This window comes from Xiphophorus hellerii, chromosome 18 (genome assembly GCF_003331165.1).
Source record: "Xiphophorus hellerii strain 12219 chromosome 18, Xiphophorus_hellerii-4.1, whole genome shotgun sequence".
Classification (NCBI taxonomy): Eukaryota; Metazoa; Chordata; class Actinopteri; order Cyprinodontiformes; family Poeciliidae; genus Xiphophorus; species Xiphophorus hellerii.
The window spans coordinates 22,096,140-22,118,632 of record NC_045689.1 but is presented as its reverse complement, the minus strand read 5'-3'; the positions used below and the strand labels follow the sequence as shown (position 1 = coordinate 22,118,632).

Here is a 22,493-nt window from a genome sequence, read left to right as displayed (position 1 = left end):
CCAAAATATCAAATCAAATTTTATTTGTGTAGCACCTTTCAGCAACAAGGCATTTCAAAGTGCTTTACATCATAAAAACATAAAATTACAAAGTCATAGAAACAATTATGTTTCAAAAGCAACTCTAACCCGGCGGGTTTTTAGTCTAGATTTAAAGGAACTCAGTGTTTCAGCTCTTTTGCAGTTTCCTGGAAGTTTGTTCCAGATTTGTGGTGCATAGAAGCTGAATGCTGCTTCTCCATGTTTGGCTCTGGGGATGCAGAGCAGAACCAGAACTTATTTGCTCACCCTTAAATTGTCCCCAAACACTCCAATGTAGAATTACTTTTGCCCTCAATCCTTTAAAGTTTTTTTCAGGTCTTACGTTCTGCCCTATTTGCTGGTCCTGGGAAAACATTTCCCTCAGTTAGTTAAAGCCAGAAATAAAAGGTTTTGTGATGAAATTGTTTGCATATAAGCCAATTAACTCTGTGCAGTCATCACAACTGAAGCAGTTTAGCCAAGTGTATTTTTCTTAATATCCATCAACAATAAGCATAAGTGGTACAATATAATAAACTGGGAGGTAAAAATAAAGGATAAAACTGAAAACTTTCTCAAATGCAATTACACTGTTGCTGATTTCATGCTGAAATGTTCAGTTGTTTACAGACCTCCACTCAACTAGGATATTTCATGTCATCATATTTATTTTCTTGCTTGGCATACTCTAATAATATCAATAAACTTAACTTTAGGGTGGGCGTTAACATGGACTGTAACACTTATCTGTATGTATTGGGACACTGAATTGTAGAGATCTGTACAGGTATCACCCATGCCTACCTCCTTTATATGCGTTTGTGTGTTTTTGTGATCTGTAAATACATGAATGTGGCAGGGAAGAACGAAGAAAACACACCTGGTAACAATTCTTTCTGAACATCCAAAAGTTTGCCATTTTTTGCATATTTTCCCAGACATAGCAAAATAAAAGACCCCAGGATTGCTAAATGGCTGACAAGGCATTTTAGTGTAGGCCTCACTTGACCCATATCTAAACTACATACTGAGTTCTTATATGCTTTCGTGACTTGAGGTTAATGAAGCAATTTATTTACAGTAATTCAAAGAAAAAGTTAGGATAGGTCTCTAATTGTAAAATAAGGGAACTTTATTTACCCTAGTCTTGAACATAACTTAAATAGAACAAAATCTCAATGCATGAAAGCATGAAAAAAAAGTTCTGGATAAAAGAATGTATTGAAAAAAATCTAAATGTGATTGCTGTAAACACTACAGACAAGACCACTTCTTTAAATAGATTAAAAAGGAGACTTTGAAAGGTCAAACTTTTATTGGAAATCTCTTGTCCTAGTGTTCCTTGAATGAGACAATAAGTATTAATGTTATTGCATAACGATTTAATCACATTGTGATGTTTTAGAAAAACATATTTTGAATCAGGCAACAAATATTTGACACCCCAACCTTCTCTAACTGTTTAAGGACAAAGTCCATCAAAGTATTTACAGCACATTAGCTGGAACTAATTTGTAAAAGATCTGGTAAAACATTTACTAAAGTTGCCATTTGCTGAAAGAGTGTGTCAGACATTGAGCTAAAAGAGAAAACAGTAGACGGTTCAGTAGAGTCTGTTTTTACTCTTTGCTAGCCTTCTCCAGAAATACTTGAGGCATTTATATTCCTAGATCACAAAAACCATTGGTCCCAATTCAGAGAAGTATAAAAACTGATGGTGTAGAAAACAGAAGGTCAAGGAAGTTTCAAACTTGTAAATGTCTTTTTTTTAAAACCATATCATAAAATGTAATGTCTTAGAGCTGTAAATCCAAGAATGTAAATTCCAAAGCTGTATCCATAAACCAATTAGCCATAAAATAAAAATTATCCATCAAATACTGCATGAGTTTCTCTCCTCCTGCCAAAAGAAGCCCTAAAACACATTTCTTCATGAACATTTGTCCTCTGACTGGCTATGCAGTCATTTAGAATGGCCTCAGCAAATTTATCAGGCTATATTTTCAACTGATTTTAGTCAACAGAGTAGTTTGTGTTGCTTTAAGTTAGATAGTCTAAGTCAGGGGTGTCAAACGTACGGCCCGCGGGCCGGAACCGGCCCGCCGAACGATTTAGTCCGGCCCGGTGGCTAAATGCATTATCATTATTCAACAATGATTATTGAAAAAACATGTACTTCGTTTAATTTAAAATCTGCAATTCCTATATTATCCACGAGGGGCGCTGTGTTTTATTCAGAGTGGACAACATGATGCAACACTGCATCGGAACTAACAGCAGATGGCAGCACTGAGCTTCAGGTCCTGTAAACGGCTCCGATTCTATTGCTTTACCAGCTTTTTACTTTTTTCCTGGCAACCTCATCAACGAAATGTCTTTGTCCAAAAAGAGAAAGGTAGACACAGAGTGTCGGATTTTTCAAGAAAAATGGATTTTTTATTTGTTCACGGAGGTGAATGGAAAACCTGTGTGCCTGCAGCAGGTTTCGGTGCTTAAGGAATACAATATTCGGCGCCACTATGAAACTCAGCATGGCGAAAAATACAAGCACTTTAACGGATGGTGTACTTGTCCAGGCTAAAAGATGCCAAGTTTGAGGGGCAAATACTGAGTAAAACTAAATCCTATGGAATGTTACTGTCAACGTTGCACTATTAAAAATTACAGCTTTGAATATTTGCTGAATTAATTCTGTTAAAGTTAGTGCTAGTCAGTAACAGATTTACAACAAAAGAGTTTTGTTGATTAAAATATTTCTCATGCATGCAATAGATGTTATGTATGTAAGTTTTTCCATACATTTTATGCATCAACAAGAAAGGTGACAAATGTACTTAATCAAATATTTGTTTAAAGCAGCTGACATTTCAAATGCGTGAAGCCAGACAATTTGTTCAAAATGATTCCCATATGTGGAAAATTGATTTTAAATCATTTATTAATTTTTATCTGTTTGATGTATTATGTCATGCAGGACAGTGTTTTTAAGTTCCAAAACCTGTGAATAAATGTTTTGCAACATTGTACAATCACTGTGATTAGTTCTTATGCATAATGCACTTAAATAAATGTAAAAGTAATGTTGAAATTGCACATGCTTTTCTTAAAAACTCTGAGCTTTTCATAATATATTTTGTAAAAGTGAAATTTGTTTAATATAAAGATCAACAAGTGCACTTTTACTAGTTCTATTTAATCTTGCAATGAGTTTACTTGTGTGGCCCCCTTGAGATCAGATTAAGCTGTATGCGGCCCCTAAACCAAAATGAGTTTGACACCCCTGGTCTAAGTGCCAAAACCATGTAGGTGGAAACCCGCTATTAATTTAAGAAAATAAAAAGGATGAATTTTAACCCCCTACTAATTACCAATAACCTCTCCACAGAACTTTCTTGAAAAACCTCATCTACTCCCTCAGGTAGAAAGAAATTTGATTTAAGAATCAAATTCTACAGTAATGAAGAAGTGAACAATTTAAAAGTTCCCCTTTTTTTCAAGATTTATCTTTTTTTTAGTCATGTAAGCTGGCCAACAGCTTTTTATATACCTGGAGCAAATTTTAATGCAACATTTGCTATTTAGAAATCCTTGTCAGCTACTTCGATGGTTTAAAAAAATTCATTCTGGGATGATTGCAAAACAAATTTCTAAAGATGCCAGAAAAGAACAATACAAATTGTCTGTGTAAATTGCAATCCGAAGCTCCTCACCAAATCTGTAGGGAAGCAATGTGTACGGTTCTATATCTGTTTGCTCTCCAACCACGTTTTTAGCTCTTTTCTCACTTTCACTACAGACAAGATTTCCTAGACATGCTCCAGAGGGACAGCATGTCAGAAAAACAACTTTCACCACAGATTGCTAATAAAGTTTGCAGAGCCAGATACTTTTTTTACTGGAAAAAAGCAAATGACTGTTGTGTAAATACAGAAGGTAATGTTGCTAGATTTTAGAGAGAGCTTGGTTTGTGTGTGCAGCCTGGTCTTTGATACAGTGTAAGGACCATTTTCCTAACGAATTCTACACTGTGGGGACTGACTGCTCCTTATGGGGCCCAACACCCAGGCCCCATAAGAATAAGAGCTGTTTTTGGGTTATGTTTAGGACTAAGGTGTAAGGTAAAGGTCAAGTAGACTATAGGAATGAACGGCAAATGAAAGGAAGTCAATGCAAAGTCCTACTGAAGATAATGTCTGAAATGATTGGTTCACCAGAATTCAATGATTTGTAAGGGCGAATGAATAGTTTTAGCACAGTATTGTATACCACTAATCACTAGATCATTCCTGCGTCTCTAGGAAGTCTGTGCTCCAACACACCTTATTCACATTTTTTAACATCACATGTTAAACGTGCCTCTTGCCTACCAAGCATCCTAATGACATTCTTTAAATCCAGCTGTGTTCAAGCATGGAATTTTGTACAACAAATAGGACAGATACTCATCTGCTGCTGCTTTGATGTTGTTTTTATTATTTACTTGGCTGAGGTCTTGGCGTTCAAGCAGTTATCTGTTATTACCTCCTGAGGAAGTGGTTGTCCTGACATCTTTAAGTTGATCTATTTTTACATTTGTTTAGGGAACATTGAAATCTGGTTAGGGCTCTTATAAGTACTGATCCAGCACAGGTCATAAAAAATCTTATTCTGGGTCAGACACACAGTGAAAACCATGAGACAATTCATTTTAAATGATGAAAGCATATGTTATTCAGGTTCTTCCCAAGCTTAACAACCCAGAACACGGCGGATGTTTGCTATGAATGTTTAACCACCAGTTCAATATCTGTACTGTCAAAGGTCAGTGAATACATTCATGACGTGATTAAAATATCACAGCATGCATGCATGCAAAAATATCACCTTAGCTTTTTAATGCCCTATGCGATCTTATTCATATATACTTATTCACATATATAGAGCACAAAGTACAAATAATCTCTCTATAACTTGCTTAGAAGAGCCCAACACAAGAGACGAACTAGTTATCCTGATTGCAGTTTTACAGTACAGTAAATATTGCACCCAGAAGGAAAATAAATCAAATGTGAGAGTAACACTTTTCCTGATCTCAGTTTTATGTTGCAGTGGTAAACTGATTTAATTTAGTTGTAGACTCACTCTGCAAGCTACTGATGCTAATTTCATGAAAGCATTAAACAGCTGCAGATTCTAAGGGCAGCAAACAAAATTATTACCTACATCGTGTTTTTAAAAATGTTAAAACACTCAGGTTGTAATGTAGAAACTGGACTTGGTTTGAAATTCTTACCATATGATAACCTTGAATAAAGATGTGCAACATGCAACAAAAAAACTTTTTTTTTTCTCTCACTGCTAACAGAATAATATAACATAAGAAAGTGGCAATATGATATTAGTACTGGTAGTTAAGTTAAGCTGTCTGCACAGGTGACTAGCGTGCAGACAGTTTTTAAAACAGTATTCTCCTAATAAGACTGATTGATAGTGCATTTGTAGCTTCCATCTTATTACTGAGCATGCTTTTTATGAAATACTTTTGTAAGATTTTCAATGACACAAATTATTATTCCATGTAGGAAAATGAGTCACAATTAATTGGATTTTAATGAAAAACCATATGTTGACAAAATAAGCAACATTTCAATTTAAGATCCCTTTTTGCTGTTGAATTATTGAATAAAGAGACATATGGGCTCCACAACAAAGATTGTTTTTAATCTGGTATTTAGGTTATTCAACTATCAGATTGGTGCCAAGTGCCATTCAGTTTTCAAGTGTTTCAGGAACCTTTGATTACTAATATAATTTCTTTGAAAAAATACTTCTTTAGAAATGTGGACTGTAGACGTCAGCATTTGCGTTGGTGACTTCTCTGCTTGCTGCAACATGTTTTGCATTGAGATGGAATAGCTTCAGAAATAGGTTAACTCATTTTTACAAACTTGCACACAATAGTTGTTTCCAGCATCCCATCAGATCGTTTTTTTTGTTTGTTTTTTTTAAACAAAGACTTGATTGGCCAAGAAAAGTGCCTTTATCATCTATTGGTGGTGTTTGCGGATGCCGCTTGTGCATCAGACTCACAGGCGTACCAGAAATACAATGCAAAGGTTCCGACTCGGGACTTTTGTTTGGGGAATAAAGAAAAAGTGAATAATTGTGTTAAAAAATGTAAACACGTTAAGATCTACGTAACTAATAAATCAAAATTAACATGTCAAAGTTCCCAGCTTGATACATCTGTGCACCACTGGAGCACCTGGTGAGGCAGGTCACACTCCTTCAAGTCAATAAAAAAAATCTGATTTGTAGTATAAGTGTAGAGAATATATCTTTCAATTCTTACTTGTTGTCTTTTACTTTGTTCTTGTCAGCTGCCATTCTTGATGATCCTATGGAGTGCAGCAGGGGAGAGCGTTTAGCCATCACGCTGGCCAAAAATAACATCAACAGGAGCAGCAACCGCTCTACAACAGGCAAGCTGGAGGTGGACATCTTTGAATTGCTAAGAGACAGTGAATATGAGATGGGGGAGACAAGTAAGTGTCTTTGATCAGTGCAGTAAACATAAAACATGTCTTCATGTATGTAGTGTTTTGTCGTTCTTGTTTATAGTGCTATGAAATAGTATTTGTTCCCTTAGATATTTACTGTTCTTTTTTTGTCACACTTAAATGTTTGGGATTTTCAGACAAATTTTAATCTAAAATGACCTGAATAATTACACAAATACATCCTTTACTGTATATGTGATATGAATTTTGGTCCACTGTTCTTTGCAAATTTTTTTAACCACATTGCAGGGTTTTCAAACAAGAATGCCCTGCATCACAAAAAGGATTTAAGTTTCGACTGACTAGGCCACTCCAAAACCCTTAATTTGCTTTTCTTTTGACCCACTCAAAGATAGACTTATCCTGCTGTATAATCCAAGAGGTGGCTGAATATTCCCTTTCAGTATTTTCTGATACAAATACATGCTTCCATCCCCTAAGTATCACACTGCTAAATGCTATGTTAGTTTATTCCATAAGTTTTATATATTCTTTTTTCTTTTGTTATTGATGAGTCATTGATGTTCTTCTGGAGTAACTTCAATATGTGAGCAATTCCTTGGAAATTTGCCTCTGTTCTATGTTCTCTCTATTTGTGCATAATCAGGTATCACTGTGGTTTCCTCAAATCCCAAAGCTTCACAATTTGTTTCGTAACTTTCCTTCTCAAATTGATAGATATCACTGACTGCTTCTCATCTGTTCTTGAATTTTGTTAGATCAAGGGAATCTTTTTGAGGTCTTTCAATCTTCTTTTTTTTTCAGAGATGTTCTATTAAATTTTTCTTTTGAATTTCCAGCCCTGGCAGTAAGTACAAAAAGCTTTAAAAAATTGCTTTTTTATGAAATCTACATCTGAGAATGGTATTTTGATTTCCTAAAGTTATCTTTGACATTAAAATTTGTTTGATGATCTGAAACATTTAACTTTGACAAATAAAGAAACTCAGTAAATTTGTAAGTGGCAAATATTTCACAGCACTCCTAATGTGTTCTTTGTTCTGTCAAATCTGAGAAAAGAAAGAGAGGGTGATCAATGTGAAATGTGCTGCATCCAGTCACCAACTGCTCCAGAAAAGTAGCAAAATAAAGCTAAAAGCTATAACTAAATGTACTTTAAAGTACTTTGACATCTTTTCACCACCCACTTCATGTTCTCACCTCTAGTAAAGGTAATCTAATTAGACTGCATTTTGAGCAAAGATATAGAAATTGAAATTAAGGCATGTTGTACAAATTTAAAGTCTGTGTTTTCTCATTTATTGGCAACTGTAAAGTTTTAGTTGTTTATTTTGCATGTTTTCTGCATCAAAATAGTTAATTGTGAAACAATATAGTTAGGATATAAGTAAGAAGAGAGTGTACTTATCTCCAAAAAAACATTAAATAAATGAATTCAAGTTCTTTTTGTGCAACACTTAGTAGATATTAAGAACAAACAATTCTGTATTCGGGGAAAAAAACAAAGTATTGTGAAAATGTTGAGACTTGCAAAACCATACAAATAATAAAAAGGATTCAAAGTCACACAAATGGATTTATATTTTATTAAAACAACCTATTCATGATGCAACTCTGATTAAATAAAGTAAATTTCAACAATTGCAGATATCCATTTTGTTGAGCAAAGCTACTTTTGGAGCATGTAGGAAACCAGCATCTTCATAAGATTTGACTGAAATTCTGGGACAGGACTGTAAAGTGAAAGTTGAATCAACAGCACAATTATTTTAAGCAAGATTGCCATGAAAATTATAAAACCAAATGAGAGAACATTTACACTCACCAAATGTTTTAAGTGATTCTTTTTACTTGTCATATCTGATAACTGGAAAATGGTTTCCTCAAACCTCAAGTTTTATTGTTTGACCTTTTTGAATTTTTATTGAAAACACTCAAAAAATAAATTCTGCACAGTATGTATAATTAGAAAACGGCAAATTTTCTTAACAGCTGCAACAAAAGGCATAGAAATTGATTTTCAGTGTGAAATGGTGGAGCAAACATGAAAGATTCAGTGGAGCTGCTTCCATAGAAACACAGATTCACTTACTAGAGCAGCAGAAAACTTTTATGTTTTCTGTCTGAATAAAGACTAACAAGCCTAAATGTTCCTGTTTTTCTGTGTGTATGGCAGCATCTGTTCCTGTGTGTAGCCTAGATATTGTTATAGTACAAATCCTTTGTGTGTGTGATTAGGGCCAGGAATTGGATTAGGGTTGGATCAGTGGCCACAGTTATTGTAGATGGAAATATCAAGCAAGAACCACTGCATGCTTTGCTTCATCGCACAAATAAACAGATACACTTAGGAGTGCTTCTAATATTGTACATATTTTATCATATTCAGTTTAAAATAAAAAGTTTATCAAACACATTTTTCAAGTAATCAAAATAATATCTTTAGAAAAATTGTGAGATGAAGCCTAAACAAGATTAGAGTAAGACAACATATTTGGTTATAAATACTCTCCGTTGTATTACTCCTCAGGTTCTCATCAATGCAAATTTAGATTATATTACCAAAACGTATTTGGTGGAGTCTCTTCACACACATAGGTACTGGAGTGATGTCATCGTCTTGATTAAATTGGGTTTAATCATGTCAGCTACCCTTTACTCCCATATCACATTAGACTGTTCCAGAAAGACTTTTCACAAAGATAAGGAGTGTGTTCATTGCACTTTTTTTAAAAAAAACATTCTTTCAGAAGTGTTTTGATGTGTGTAGAAGGGGACCCAATCGCAGCAGGCAGTAGACGTAGAATGTTGTGGATGTTTTAATGAAGAAAATCAACTTACAAAAATCCAATAAGCCAGGGTACAAGAAAATCCAAAAACACAAAGTAAACTGGCGACAAAAGGGAACAACAGGTAATCCAGGGAGGGTAGTGAAGAGATGGACTGTCATGTCCATGGACTGAGATAGAGGAGCTTAAATACTGGGAGGTAGCAAATGAAACAATGGAGGAGATGGAACTAGCTAGATGAGATAACTGATTGCAGGTGTGAGTAGTTGGCACAGGAACTAGCTGAGGGTCAGGGAGAAGGTGGCACTGGGGAATACTGGGGAATACAAAAGGGATGAAACACCAGGGAGCTGAAAATACTTCTAATACTAAAGAAACACTAAGACTATAGAAAACCTGATACACTAGAAGAGAAAAGACATGAGGGAAAACAAAAACAAACCTAAACAGAAACAAGGCTGATCTAACAATAGTAAGAACTAAGGAACGTAGAGCTAGAATAACTAGAAGGACTAAACAAAGAAATAACCTAACTAGAATCACTAACGAAAGTGCATTTGTGACCTTTGACATTATACCCACAGCTCTAAAATGTTCAATATAATAAAAAAAGCATTGTTTTGTCATTCATTTCAGAAAGTGAAACTTATAGATTCATAGAAAAAAGGAGTAAAATATTTAAATTGCGATGTTTGTTTATAGATAATAAAAATTCAAAGCTCAGTGTCTCAGAAAATTACAGAATTACATAAGATTAATAAAAACATTCATTTTCCAGCAATGTTGTTGGGTCTGGTGAGTCTGATCAGCTTAGCTCTGGTTTGCACTTCCTCAGCGGTGTTCTGTCTGCAGGCGGCCAGACTTGGTGAAGTTGTGTGTCTTAGCTGTGGGACGATAATTGGCTGCTATTTCTTCTCCCTCTGTGGGGTGGCAGCCGGTGTTACTTGTTGATGGCACTCTCCGCGAACCTGTAACTACAAGGTTCCTTTTGCAGAATTCTAAATAAACCAGGGTCGTAGTTTGCCCCTTTAGGTCCTGGATGCACTAACAGTAAGGAGTATTTCTAGAGCCTTAGCTCCTTGGACATGGAGCGGACTTCTCAATGTCACCCTCCCAGTTAGCATGTCAGAATAAAAATTTTTTGGCTTAGGTGTGGGATTCTAAGGATGTCTGTCACATCAGAGTTTCCTTCTTGAAACCCCTTCTCCTCCTGCTGCTGTAACCAAGGTTAATACAGTGTATTGTTGAGTCATAGTTTCATAGCAGCCTCCGATGTTCCGTCCTTCATGACTGGATGTCCAGCAAACAATATACAGTAGTTGGGCAGTTGCCTTTTGCCTGGAAACTGCCAAACACAACTTTGTTCATTTGATTGTCAGACAGAGAGACATAATTAGTCACTCTGGAGAAAATGTCTACACTGCTCTAATCTCCAGTGGCAGCATGTTTTAAACCACTTAGATGTTGCACTTGATTGAAGGTCATATTACACTGTTCTTGAGTTAATCTGAAGACCACATGAAGTGTGGAGATCTGTAGCTATTAAGTCTGTTGAAATTTATGGCGCTCTGCACACTATGTATTTCATTATCTGCTGACCCTGCTCTGTGATTTACACAGTCCACTTTGCGACTGACATCCTCATGATGCCAGTCACCTCCACTTTGTTTCAAACCAGTTGACTGTGAACTATTTAGTAACATCACAACTAGACTTCCTGTACAGATGTCACCCAGTCATGGTACCATAATGGATTACATCGAGCACCTGAGAATGAACCCGTCTTTCACAAGCATTTGTAGCTGCAGTCTGCATGACTTTGTGTTGAATTTTATACACTTGTGGCCGAGAAAGCGTTTGCAACACTGGAATGCAGTGGTTTAAATCGATGAACAAAAACCGTTGATGTTAAGCTACATTTTTAACAAAAACATTGAGTTTCACATAATAAAAATTCTCTTTTTTTTTTTTTTTTACAAAAAACAAAAATATCCAAATTTTAGTCCTAGAAATCAATGGTGATAACTTTCACAGACAAAATGTTTTTGCTAATTTTTCATAACATTGTGTTTACTTGTGAGAGAGATGGGATAGATTCCACACAGATCATAAATACTGTGTCTAAGCCAGGGGTGGGCAATCCTGGTCCTCGAGGGCCGGTGTCCTGCAACTCTTAGATGTCTCCCTGGTCCAACACACTTGAATCCAATAGCTGAATCACCTCCTAAGTGCAGTCAAGTTCTCCAGAGTCCTGCTAATGACCTCATTATTTGACTCAGGTGTGTTGAAGTAGAGATGCTCTAAAAGTTGCAGGAGACCGGCCCTCGAGGCCTGGAGTTGCCCACCCCTGGTCTAAGCCATTGCCTAGATGGTGTTCCAAGTGAGCTGAATCAATGCATAAAGCTAAACTTTTTGCTGCTCTGTATTGATTAAACTATAACCTTTCTGAGCTGAATGTTGCATTGACATCAACCTTGTTGCAACCAGGAGTTCTCATGGGGGCCAAACTCCATCCTAACAATGCAAACTATAATTTCCAAAGTCCTGCTGAGGATGCAGGTCACATCTTACACAATAAATACAAAGATGGCACATATTTGTGTATGGCATTCTTGTTGGATTTGGTTATTGCACTTTTGGTTTGCTGCAGATTACCTTATCTTTGAGGTCAAATTGATCCCATAAATAATAGCAGGATTAAAAAAGTATGAAAAATAGATGTTAGAAATATTCAATTCACCAATACCCTATATATAATTCTATAAGCGGTATATATATATACTGTATATATGTGTGTGTAGAGTATATATACTGTATGTACAGTATATATACTTTCTGGTGTTATGCTTTAAAACATCTGTGTTAAAGCAATATTTTATTTTGATATTAAATATTTTGACATGTCGATGACATTATTTATTTTACCAGAGGAGTCTTTTTTTAAAAACTTTTAAATCAGTTGTATACAACAAAAGTACAAGAGCCAGTTTGTACAGTTAGTCATAATTTCAAAACAAATAGCAGCATCTTGACCTGCAGCCAAATCAATCCACTCTATGTTTCAATAAAGCTGCACAGACAGGTGCAGATACTTTTATGTGTGCATGCCAAGGGAGGAGGATCATACATATGCATGTTGTTCTGGAGCAGTTAAGTCATGTGTCATGCTGTAGTTCCCACGGGTGACTGAAAGAACAATTATTAATAATTTGATTCTCTGTCTCTTCACCCCTGAAGAAGTTTACCCACTTTCACACACATGACTGATAATTGCTTCTCTTTTGCCCCAGTAATCAACACAAAACTACCAGGACTTACACACACCTTGCACACACAAGAGCGGCACAGTTCTGTGCTTTCCCCCAGCTCCACACCACAGTCAGCAGTGTTTTAATTATAAAGCAGGGATTATAAGATGACAAGAAACACCATTCTGTGTTCCAGTTTGAAAGATGAAAGCATGTGTACACAAGAGAGGAGTAAAACTCATTTTCACTAAAATGTTTCTGTCAAAAGATATGTTTTCAACCCCAAAGGTAAAGCCTTTAAATCAGTCCTTGTAAATGTAGAATTCAGAGAACAAGACAAGATGTGTGCCACTTTTGGGGATATTATTCCATTCATGTGCAAATATTCAAATACCAGATTTCAGCTTTTAAGCCTCCAGATATTGCTATTTCTGTCTCTGTGCCTTTCTTGGCGTCTGTCACTCTGTTGATCTGTGTCGCTTTCCGTTTCTATGTTTTCTGTCTCCATATGTGAGCACATATCGCATTAATATCAATCCTTCCTATAAGATTAGCTTCCAACGGATTGACAAAGATCTGGGGACATGTATTTGTCCATATTCATACAGCAGGAAATTCCCTTTAGGCATTCGAAAAAAAAGCCTGTCTCTACCTGTTTGTTTAGAGGTTGTAACAGTTTCCATGGGTATCTGTTCAAATATGACCAAAAGCTTTATTAGATACATTTCCCTGCTACCTAATTCTAAAATTCTTACTCTATATGTCTCTGTTTCCTTTCAGTGTGCCAGATAATGTCTAAAGGGGTTGTGGCAGTCCTCGGCCCATCTGCCAGTCCAGCTTCAAACTCCATCATCAGCAATATATGTGGAGAGAAAGAGGTGAGTCCCTGCACCCTACGGGCTTGTAGCCCGGGCTCACAGCTTGACCACAAATAAGAGCTTTGAAAAATAGAGCTGCTCATTAGCAGTTATACGGGGGGGTTTTTGTTTTTTTTCTGGTAGAATGAGGAGGAATGAAATGCAAGCTGCTGGTAAAATGGTAAAACACTTAATGATATAAGTTTCCACTCTAGTCTTAGTTATTTCAAAGTACTGCTGGACATTTCAGTTAGGATGTTCCTCTTATTAGCTTGGAGCAGTTTGGTCCCCAGAGGACGTTGCTTATGTAAAGAGAAGTTATGTTTTTACTTCTGTTTGATGTTTATTTATTCCAATAAATCACATGTAGTGAGAACAAAGTAGCTGTATGGAACTGTTTGCTGCTTTGTCAAAATAAAAACTAAGGGCTATTTTGATATATTTGTAAGATACAAAAGGCATGTTTCCTTATCTGAACAGAATAAAACAATTGTTAGATATGTGGCTTTTAAACTTAAACATAAAGGCCTTTATGCTTATTAAACATAAATTCCTTTATGTTTAAGAAGCATTAAACATAAAGGCTTTAAAACTTAAACATAAAGGCCTTTATGCTTATTAAACATAAATTCCTTTATGTTTAAGAAGCATTAAACATAACGGCCTTTATGTTTAACAAGCATAAAGGCCTTTGTTTAATAAGCATAAAGGCCTTTATGCTTATTAAACATAAAGGCCTTTTACTCTGACAGACTTTTTTCAGATTTGATATTAAGCTATAGAGTGGAGGTACAATCAGTGAATTCATGTATTCATTTACTTTTGCAAAATTTACCAAGTGTAAATTTAACTGTGAATTTCTTGTGTCTAAGCAGAAATTAGACACAATTAATTAGATTAATTAGACTTTAATCTGAGATTAAAGTCAGAATTCTGACTTCATGACTTCTCTTTTGAATCCTCAGAATCCTGACTTTAAAGTCAGCATTCTGACTTTAATCTCAGAATTCTGATTTTCTGACTTTAATCTCAAAATTCTGACTTTAAACTCAGAATTCTTTTTTTTTTTTTTTTCTCGGTGGCCCTAATCCTCTTCCGTAGAAATCTTGTTTTTTGAACAATAACATTATTTGTTGTTAATCTGTTGCTAAGAGATGAGCGTGTTTTCCGATAACCAAGTGCCACGAAGTAAACTTCTGAGTTTTACTTTTGCCAAAGTAAAAATCAGTGCGGTGCATATTAGCAGTAGCCTTTTCCCTAAAATAAGCTTTTATCTATTTTGTTTACTTAATAGCCATGTTAGCACACTGAATGGAGGAACTCAATGTAAGAAATAGTTATACCCCACATTCTACTGGCAGCATTTATGCTAACATTACCAAATTGGCTAATTTAACTTATACACTAATTTTAACATACTGAATAGAGTAGGTTAACATGCTTGTGACTCTGGGGTGCTGTGGTAGTGCAGGGGCAAAGCACAACTCACGTGGAGGCCTTAGTCCTCGTGGCGGTGATCGCAGGTTCAATTCCTGGCCTGGCAACATTTGCCGCATGTCTTCCCCTGTCTCATTACCCTCTTTCCTGTCGAACTACTTTCAAATAAAGGCCACCAAAGCATGGCCTTAAACAAGCATGTTTAAAAAAATGCTTGTGACTCTCCTCATGCTTGTGGCTCTTCGCATGCTATTGAGTACATTGCAGCTTACTTTAGCATTGATGCTAATTTTTAGCATCAGAATGCTGGGTTCCAACCGACAGGCAGACTTTGGCAGGCCCAGTTTAAATTTCTTGAGAAATTTTTTAGTTCCTCATTAGTGTGCAAGTGTAGGAAATTTGATTCTGGGGGGGGGATTCACAAAGCTTAGCTATCTCTGTTATTTTTTGCAATTGTGTTTGTTGTTCTCTATTTCTGTATCAGATCATAACCATAAATTGTATAAAACACATACATATCCAGTCCTACAGTGAAGAACAATTTGTATTTTGTTAAAATCAGGTCACAGTTCTCTTACTGTGAACCCAATATAGCAATTGTGAAAGTGATTAAAGTGACTGAAGGTCGTGGTTGTGGAAGTCATTATCTGAATTTGCTCTCCCTTAAACTTTTTAATGCATAAGAGAGGAATCATGTTTGAGATGTTGTGTCTAACAAGTGAGGTGGATGTTTTTAAAACACCTCTGTCTATTGTTAATTGTCATGGAATGTTTCACTGCTTGAACTGATTCATTCAAAGATGAACTGAAATGACTGAAGTTGTACCAGCTCCCAACAGAACAGAGATTCCTTAGTGTTCAATCATGGGTTAGCTTCTTAACGAAGTTAATTTATTTGAGTTCTGTTAAGTAAAAACAAATTCTCTGTTTGAATATTTCACACTCATACAGTTTATCTTCTACTTTGTAACACAACATCAGAATTTTAATAGGTGCTTATACAATTTTATTTGATAAGAGTAAACAGATAAATGCTTTTTTTTCTTTGGAACCTAAAAGTAATTGCATAGTCAGCACCTGTTCATCTTTGTGTTGAAATTGTTCCTGCTTTTACAAAGTCTGAAATGTTTGGTGTGAATTTTAAGTAGTATTCAGACACTTTATGGTACACTTTGAATTGCAATAATGAGCCTCATTATAATGAAAGAATTGGTAAGAAAGAAAGAAATCTGAATGAATGTGACAGGAAGTACTTTTATTTTGAAGACCTGGTAGTCCTTCTGTAATAATGTTGTCATTACACAGAGAGAAAAATTATGTTTGTGGGAATTTAAGTATGTTTTGCTCTGAAATTGTTAGTGCTGAACTCAGTTTTATGACTATCTATGTTGCTCAGAGGTGTGACCAAGTCACTGTGTTGCAAGTCTCAAGTAAGTCTCAAGTCTCTGTCCTCAAGTCCGAGTCAAGTCTCAAGTAAAGAAGGCAAAAGTCGAGTCAAGTCTCAAGTCAGGAACCTTTAATTTCAAGTCATTTCGAGTCGTTTTTATTTTATTTTTTTTTTTATAATTTGCAATTATACATAAAATTCAAATAATAGACCATTTGTTCTTTTTAAAATATGTATTTGAGGTTCATTTGTGATCCTCTTATTCATCTGGTATTCTTCAAATCTGTCAGAAGTAAACAGATGTCAGAAAATAAATTACAGCCATTCATGAATTACATTTGACTTCAGTTTACTCCTTCTATTCATAAATAAACATCAACACTACAACAATCATAGTTTTCAAAAAATGAAATAAGTATAAATGAAGTTATCACAAGTAAACTCAGGAAGGTCTGGTGCATTTATTTTTCTGCTTTTATTTCTAAGTATGTTAGTTTCAGTCCTCCGTAAATATGGGACAGATATTCTAAACACAAAATTTATTTGGGACAGTCACTGTATTTGGTCTTTTTTTTTTTTTTCCCAGCAAAGCTATACTACTTGGAAATGGGTTCTGTGCGACATGTGACAGTCACGCCAGTCAGTGCATTAAGTCAAAAACAGTTGACTTAATGCACTGACTGCAGTAAACAATATATTGTCAATATAATTTCCCAACGTAGATGTCTTCAAATACACCAACCATCCTTAGATGATACTAGACCCGGCTCATCATCATGATGGGACAGAGAGACTCTGTTCCCTGTGTTCAGGTCCAGAATCTGCTTTCTGTTCCGGAGCCCCGCTCACTATCCACCGGCTTCCTGAGCTAACACGGTGCACATTATTTGTGGAGGCATTTGAAGGACCGGATTTATGGTAAATCATCACCAATTTAACCCGGAGTACACATGCTAACACGAAGTTAGCTAAAGTCAACTATCTTACAGCAAAAGAAAAGAGCCACCTACCGATCTCTGTGAAGCTTCAAATGCCGGACAAAGTTGGACGTCGTGGCATCTCCATCCGATATTCTCTTCTTGCATGTTTTACAAGTTGCAGTTCGTTTTTTAGTCGAAAGTTCATAACCTACGTAGCCAAAAGAAATTACTCGCGGAAGCATATTCCAGCTGTTATTTCGTATTTCGTTCCCTGAGCTCTGTAGCTTTGCCGCGTTTTTTTAAACGTCCAAATCCTGTTAATTTGATTGGTTGTGCTGCAGCTACGTACACATACATACATAAGGAGAGAGGAAAAACATAGTGACGGTCTGCGCATATTGATACGGAATGAGTGAAATTAATTAATGACGCCACTTTATAAATAATGTGTTTTAAATTTTAAGACTTTGAGTAAAAAATATCAAGTCTTTTCAAGTAAACAGCTTCAAGTCGAGTCAAGTCCCAAGTCAATGGCATGAAAGTCAAAGTCAAGTCCGAGTCTTTGAGCATTTTTTCAAGTCAAGTCTCAAGTCGTGATTTTAACGACTCGAGTCTGACTCGAGTCCAAGTCATGTGACTCGAGTCCCCACCTCTGATGTTGCTATTGTTAAAAATTGTATCTAACATGAAGATTGCAACAGCCCACAATCCACAAACATCCCTTGCAAAAAATAAAATAAAAAATCAAGGCCACCCTTCAACGGGTGTGAATGCATCAGAGCTGCGGTTTGTGGTTTATTTAATGACGTAGTTTCACACCTACATATCAGGTAAAGATTTTTCATGAGACTTTTGTCTTAAATCTCATTTCTGTCACTTAAATGTGACCTGACTCACCCATATGACGCTATAAGATAAAGCTTACAGTACTCTATTAGTCCACAGAGAAGCTGTCCTTTCCTTCCTGTGTGGATCTGATCCCGATATGACTGCAGTAGAAACAGGCTTCCAATACCAACGTCCTCCCAACAGTATCTTTTGCTGCAATGAAGTCTAATGAGACATCAGCCTGCTATAGTGGGAGACAAACCAGAACTCTCTGTTTCTAAAAACCTCTGGTGGCTCTGAGTGAGGGGACCAGCTGCTTTGAAATACTGACTGCCATATTACCACTGTACGAATTTAACGTTGACATCACAAGAGAAAAATCCAACAAAGAGGAGTTAATATGCGACCAGAAGGTTTAGTTTCCCCACACTTTCTTAAATTTCATCCTCACATATCTGTTCTTATTGTAAACGAAAGGGGTAATCATCAGGATTAACATAATGCTGGGAAGCTCAGCCAATCATGTCCTTTTCTGAGGGAAAGTGACAGGATTATAAGATTTGCTGTTGTCGGAATAAATTAATCTTTGTATTTTTCATGTATAACATGACATTAAGCAGTGATTTTCAGCAGCACTGACACCAGAGCTGTACTCAACTCTACTTAAGTTAACAGTAGATAAATATTATTTGTACTGCAGTCACAGGGAAAGTAATGCAGCTAATTATCATACATACCTTGACAGCTTCATAGAAACACATTGCTGAGTTTATGATTGGTCAGGTTGCAGTATTATACTTTATCCTTATTGCTCTTGGTGATGCTTTGAGGACTTCAGTTTGAGTTCTGCTGTTGAATTCATAACTCAGTCCCTGTATTTATGTTGCTGGTACTTATTTCTAATCCCTGCTTTGTTTAACCACACATTAAGCCCTTTTCAATGACACTTGTGTTATGTAAAATTTCAATCAGAGCAGTCTAATAGAAATAGCAGTGTTTGATTTTTGTCTTCTCTTTTTATTAAAAAAAAAAGTACAGTCAACTTTTAATTGAGTAGAAAATTTGAACAACTGTTCTGTCGCTGTATGTCAAGTATGAATTAAGTGCTGCAATTTGAAGAACTTTCTGGGCAGATATGTCAAAGTATATGGTGCTACCTAAAACTTTCAGCCCTCATGGCAAATATGTTTGTTTTTTTTGTTTGTAAAGTTCATAATTGTTTTTGTGGTTCTACAGCCGTCTGCGGAATTACACCACTCGGTCAGAAACAACCAATCAGAACCAGGAGGGGGGTCTTAGTGCTGCCAATCAACCCTCCCCTTTCCTCTCTCCTTTGCTGCAGCTCTTTCCCCACAACAAAGCCTGCTGTGAATATACAGGCTAGTAAGTATGGCCACTGATGACTGCGGATAAACAGTTTTCCTGCAGCAGTAAGTTGTTTCCCTGCCATCAGCACAGCAGCAGCAAACAGGCAATCTTAAGCAGTCCATACATGAGTTTGATTGGCAAACCTTCTTCCTGACTCTAATTGGCTGTAACTTTGGGAAAGCTTTGCTTCCTCTGGTCTGAATACGGAGGAAATGATGGATCGATTAAGTCATCAGTTATTTAATTCAGAAATCTCAAGAGAAGTGTCACACCATTTCTAAGGAAGCTGACGATTGTCATTGAAGTTTCAAACAAAAAATAATCCTAAGCACATCTCAAAGCCCACCAAGGCTCAAGAAAATGTCCTGGAAGTGACCGTCATAGTCGACTCTCTGGCACTCTACTGAATATCTCTGGTAGGATTTGGAGAAGACAGTTGCAGCATGCAAATCCAAGATTATCAATGAAATGGAGGCTCTGTCCTTGAGGAGAAGACTAGTTCTCGGAAATGTTGTCAGACGCCAGTGTCTGGCAGTGAATTGCATTTGAAGAAGGTCATAACAGAAAACGTGTACTCTACTAAGTGGTAAAGATGTTTTTTAAGAGGCTGAGTAATGCAATGCTCATCGTAGGTGGTATTTTATGTTTAACTTAAATAAAACAATATTGTGTTGAGTTATTTAAGTTGTCCTTGTTTAATGTGTTTACTACAAACAGCTACTGTTAGCAGCCTAAATAATGTGGACCACTACTCACTTTCACTTGATTTTAAAGGATAACTTTGTCCTGAATTGTTTGGAAGAAAAACATTCTTTGGCACATTGACCTTCTTAAGCTAAAGTTTGGAGCCCATTACACTTCCCCTCAACTTTGACTTTCTTTTTTTTTATTATTGAACGTTTTGTAGTATTCCCATGTCAGACAGAGCTGTAAATGTTTGCTATCACTAAGAAGGTCCTTTTGACATGTGTGCCGTCTGTTTTCTCTGCTTTTCTCTGAACTGTAAAATGGCTTGCCGTATCAAAGCGTGAAATAGGTTGATGTGACACATTTATCACCTCAAAATACCATCAAGCTAGATTTAGTTTAAGAGATTAGAAGGAAGATCTATAAGATCATACACTGAATCTTGTGATATAAATGCTCAGATTCTTTTTGGACATGTAATTTCCCGGACACTAGACAGGAGATTATCATATCGTGGACTGAAATCATTTTCATGGGTAAACTGTGATTGGCTATGGTTTGCTGCCATTTTGGGTCTGTATTGAATATGGTAGTGGGAAATTGTTTGATGAAAGTTAAATAAAAAAACTTTTTTCAAAATTAATATTCAGCTTAATATCCTTTTTTTTTCAGTTTGAAGTGAAAATCATTTTAAATCTAATTCCGTCAGGGGTGTAATAGTTTTTGTCTTCACTGTTTCTGGATCCTGAATGTGACATGAAGGAGAAGCAGGTAGCACCTTATCCATGATGTGTGGCCCAAATGGACCTGCATGTCTTGGTCAACAGAGAATTTACAAGGAAAGACCAACGCTAATGTTACTTCTACAACCTAACCAGGACTACATCTAGCTCTCAATGCGCCAAGTAGCCACACATCTACATCCTCTTGTGCTTCTTGTGAGGTAATGAAAGTGGTGTTGCTGTTTGTTGCTTGACAGTGACACTGACAGTGATGGTGGAGGGGTAAGAGTGTCCAGATAAACACCAAGCTGTTTAATCTCACTGTTAGGCTCCCCAGCTCATGCTTAAGGTGTGAAAATCAGGATGATTATTGTTTAGTCATGGCCCTCTGTTTAGCAAAGATCATCATAGCCTTTTTTTCCCTCTGATAAATCTATCTACAGTGACCAATGTGTTTCAAATTAGAGGGGAGAGGGATCTGTATTATTATTAATACTAATTAATATTAATGAATACTTATGAAGAGCAATATTGCCTTATTGATTTTCTGTTACATTAGAAGCGGCTGAATGATTTACTTCTCCTCACATTCACCTCTTTCTCACCTATTCTGTCACTGGCTGCACAGATTGTGGCTTAATATTAAGCATTCCCTGTAATTGGCCGAATTAGCTGCCAGTAAACATGGAGAGCAGCCATCATGTCAATAATGATAATGCACCAATGACATCACCCCTATTTAGTGCATGGAACCAGTAGTGACAGGGTAAGGGACTGCTGCACAGAATACAATCAAGCTTGTGAGAGAAACATAGCCAGGTTTTAATCCACTCTACAGTGATATTTCACCATTATACAGAGGTAGGAATCTGTGAAAATTAAAGAGCCTTGGTATCTCAATGTCATTTTCACAAAGGTATCCATCAGTCATGTATTGATTTACTGCTCTGTTTGGTGTTTTTAATTGATTTCTTTATTAGATTAGAGTCACCAGCTTTGCCATTACCACCAATCACAGAGAACCCCTGGTAATAACAGAGCTACTTGAACAGGGCAGACGTAACAGAAGGTTCATCATGCAGGAAAATTTAACATCGAGAAAATGTTTCCCTGCTGAGCAAGAAAGCGTTGAGCTGCAGTCATGAAGGGCAAAGTCATCTTTAATGAGTTGCAACACTATTAAAATTCAGCTTTATTCAGTAGCACAACAGAGAAATCAGCAGTCCACTGGGAAATAATGTAAATCTTTATTCTATGCGCAGTAGCCAAATAGTGTGCAGCATGCTTTTGAGGACTGTTTGGGTGGGGGGGAAAGTAAATTGGAAAGAGCAAAGCTAACCAGAAAACTGAACCTGTTTTAAGTCATGACCAGTACTATGAGAAAGAAAAAACAAAAAAAAAAAGTATCTTCTATATTTTGAAAAATGTCACTTTTATATTTTGGAGTTAGAATCTGTTCTGTGGAGGACAGTAATTACTGCCTAGAAAATTTGTATTTCTAGATTTTTAATGATTAAAGAGAAACTCTTCCGTTACTTTGTACTTTAAACACGGATCCTGCACCCATTTTTAAGTGTTTGGGAAGGATAAGATGTTGATTTTCAACTTTTTCTCTTATTATTATCTTAAAAATATTTCACAACGATGCAACGACCAATCAGGTCAGCAGAGAAGACCTTCTCTGCATCCATGAATTGTACAGGTGTGAGATCACTTAAAAGTGCAGCTT

At 36.3% G+C, this 22,493-nt stretch overlaps 1 protein-coding gene across 4 annotated transcripts in view; it reads left to right on the top strand.

Annotated features, from left to right (window-relative positions):
- The window catches only part of grik4 (glutamate receptor, ionotropic, kainate 4), a 354,044-nt gene that overhangs the window by 186,738 nt on the left and 144,813 nt on the right, over positions 1-22,493 (top strand). For all 4 annotated transcript variants that reach the window (XM_032545493.1, XM_032545492.1, XM_032545494.1 and 1 more), the window contains exons 4-5: positions 6,381-6,545; positions 13,339-13,436. In XM_032545493.1, coding sequence (XP_032401384.1) covers positions 6,381-6,545; positions 13,339-13,436 — 263 coding nt within the window. The remainder of the gene's footprint in view (positions 1-6,380; positions 6,546-13,338; positions 13,437-22,493) is intronic.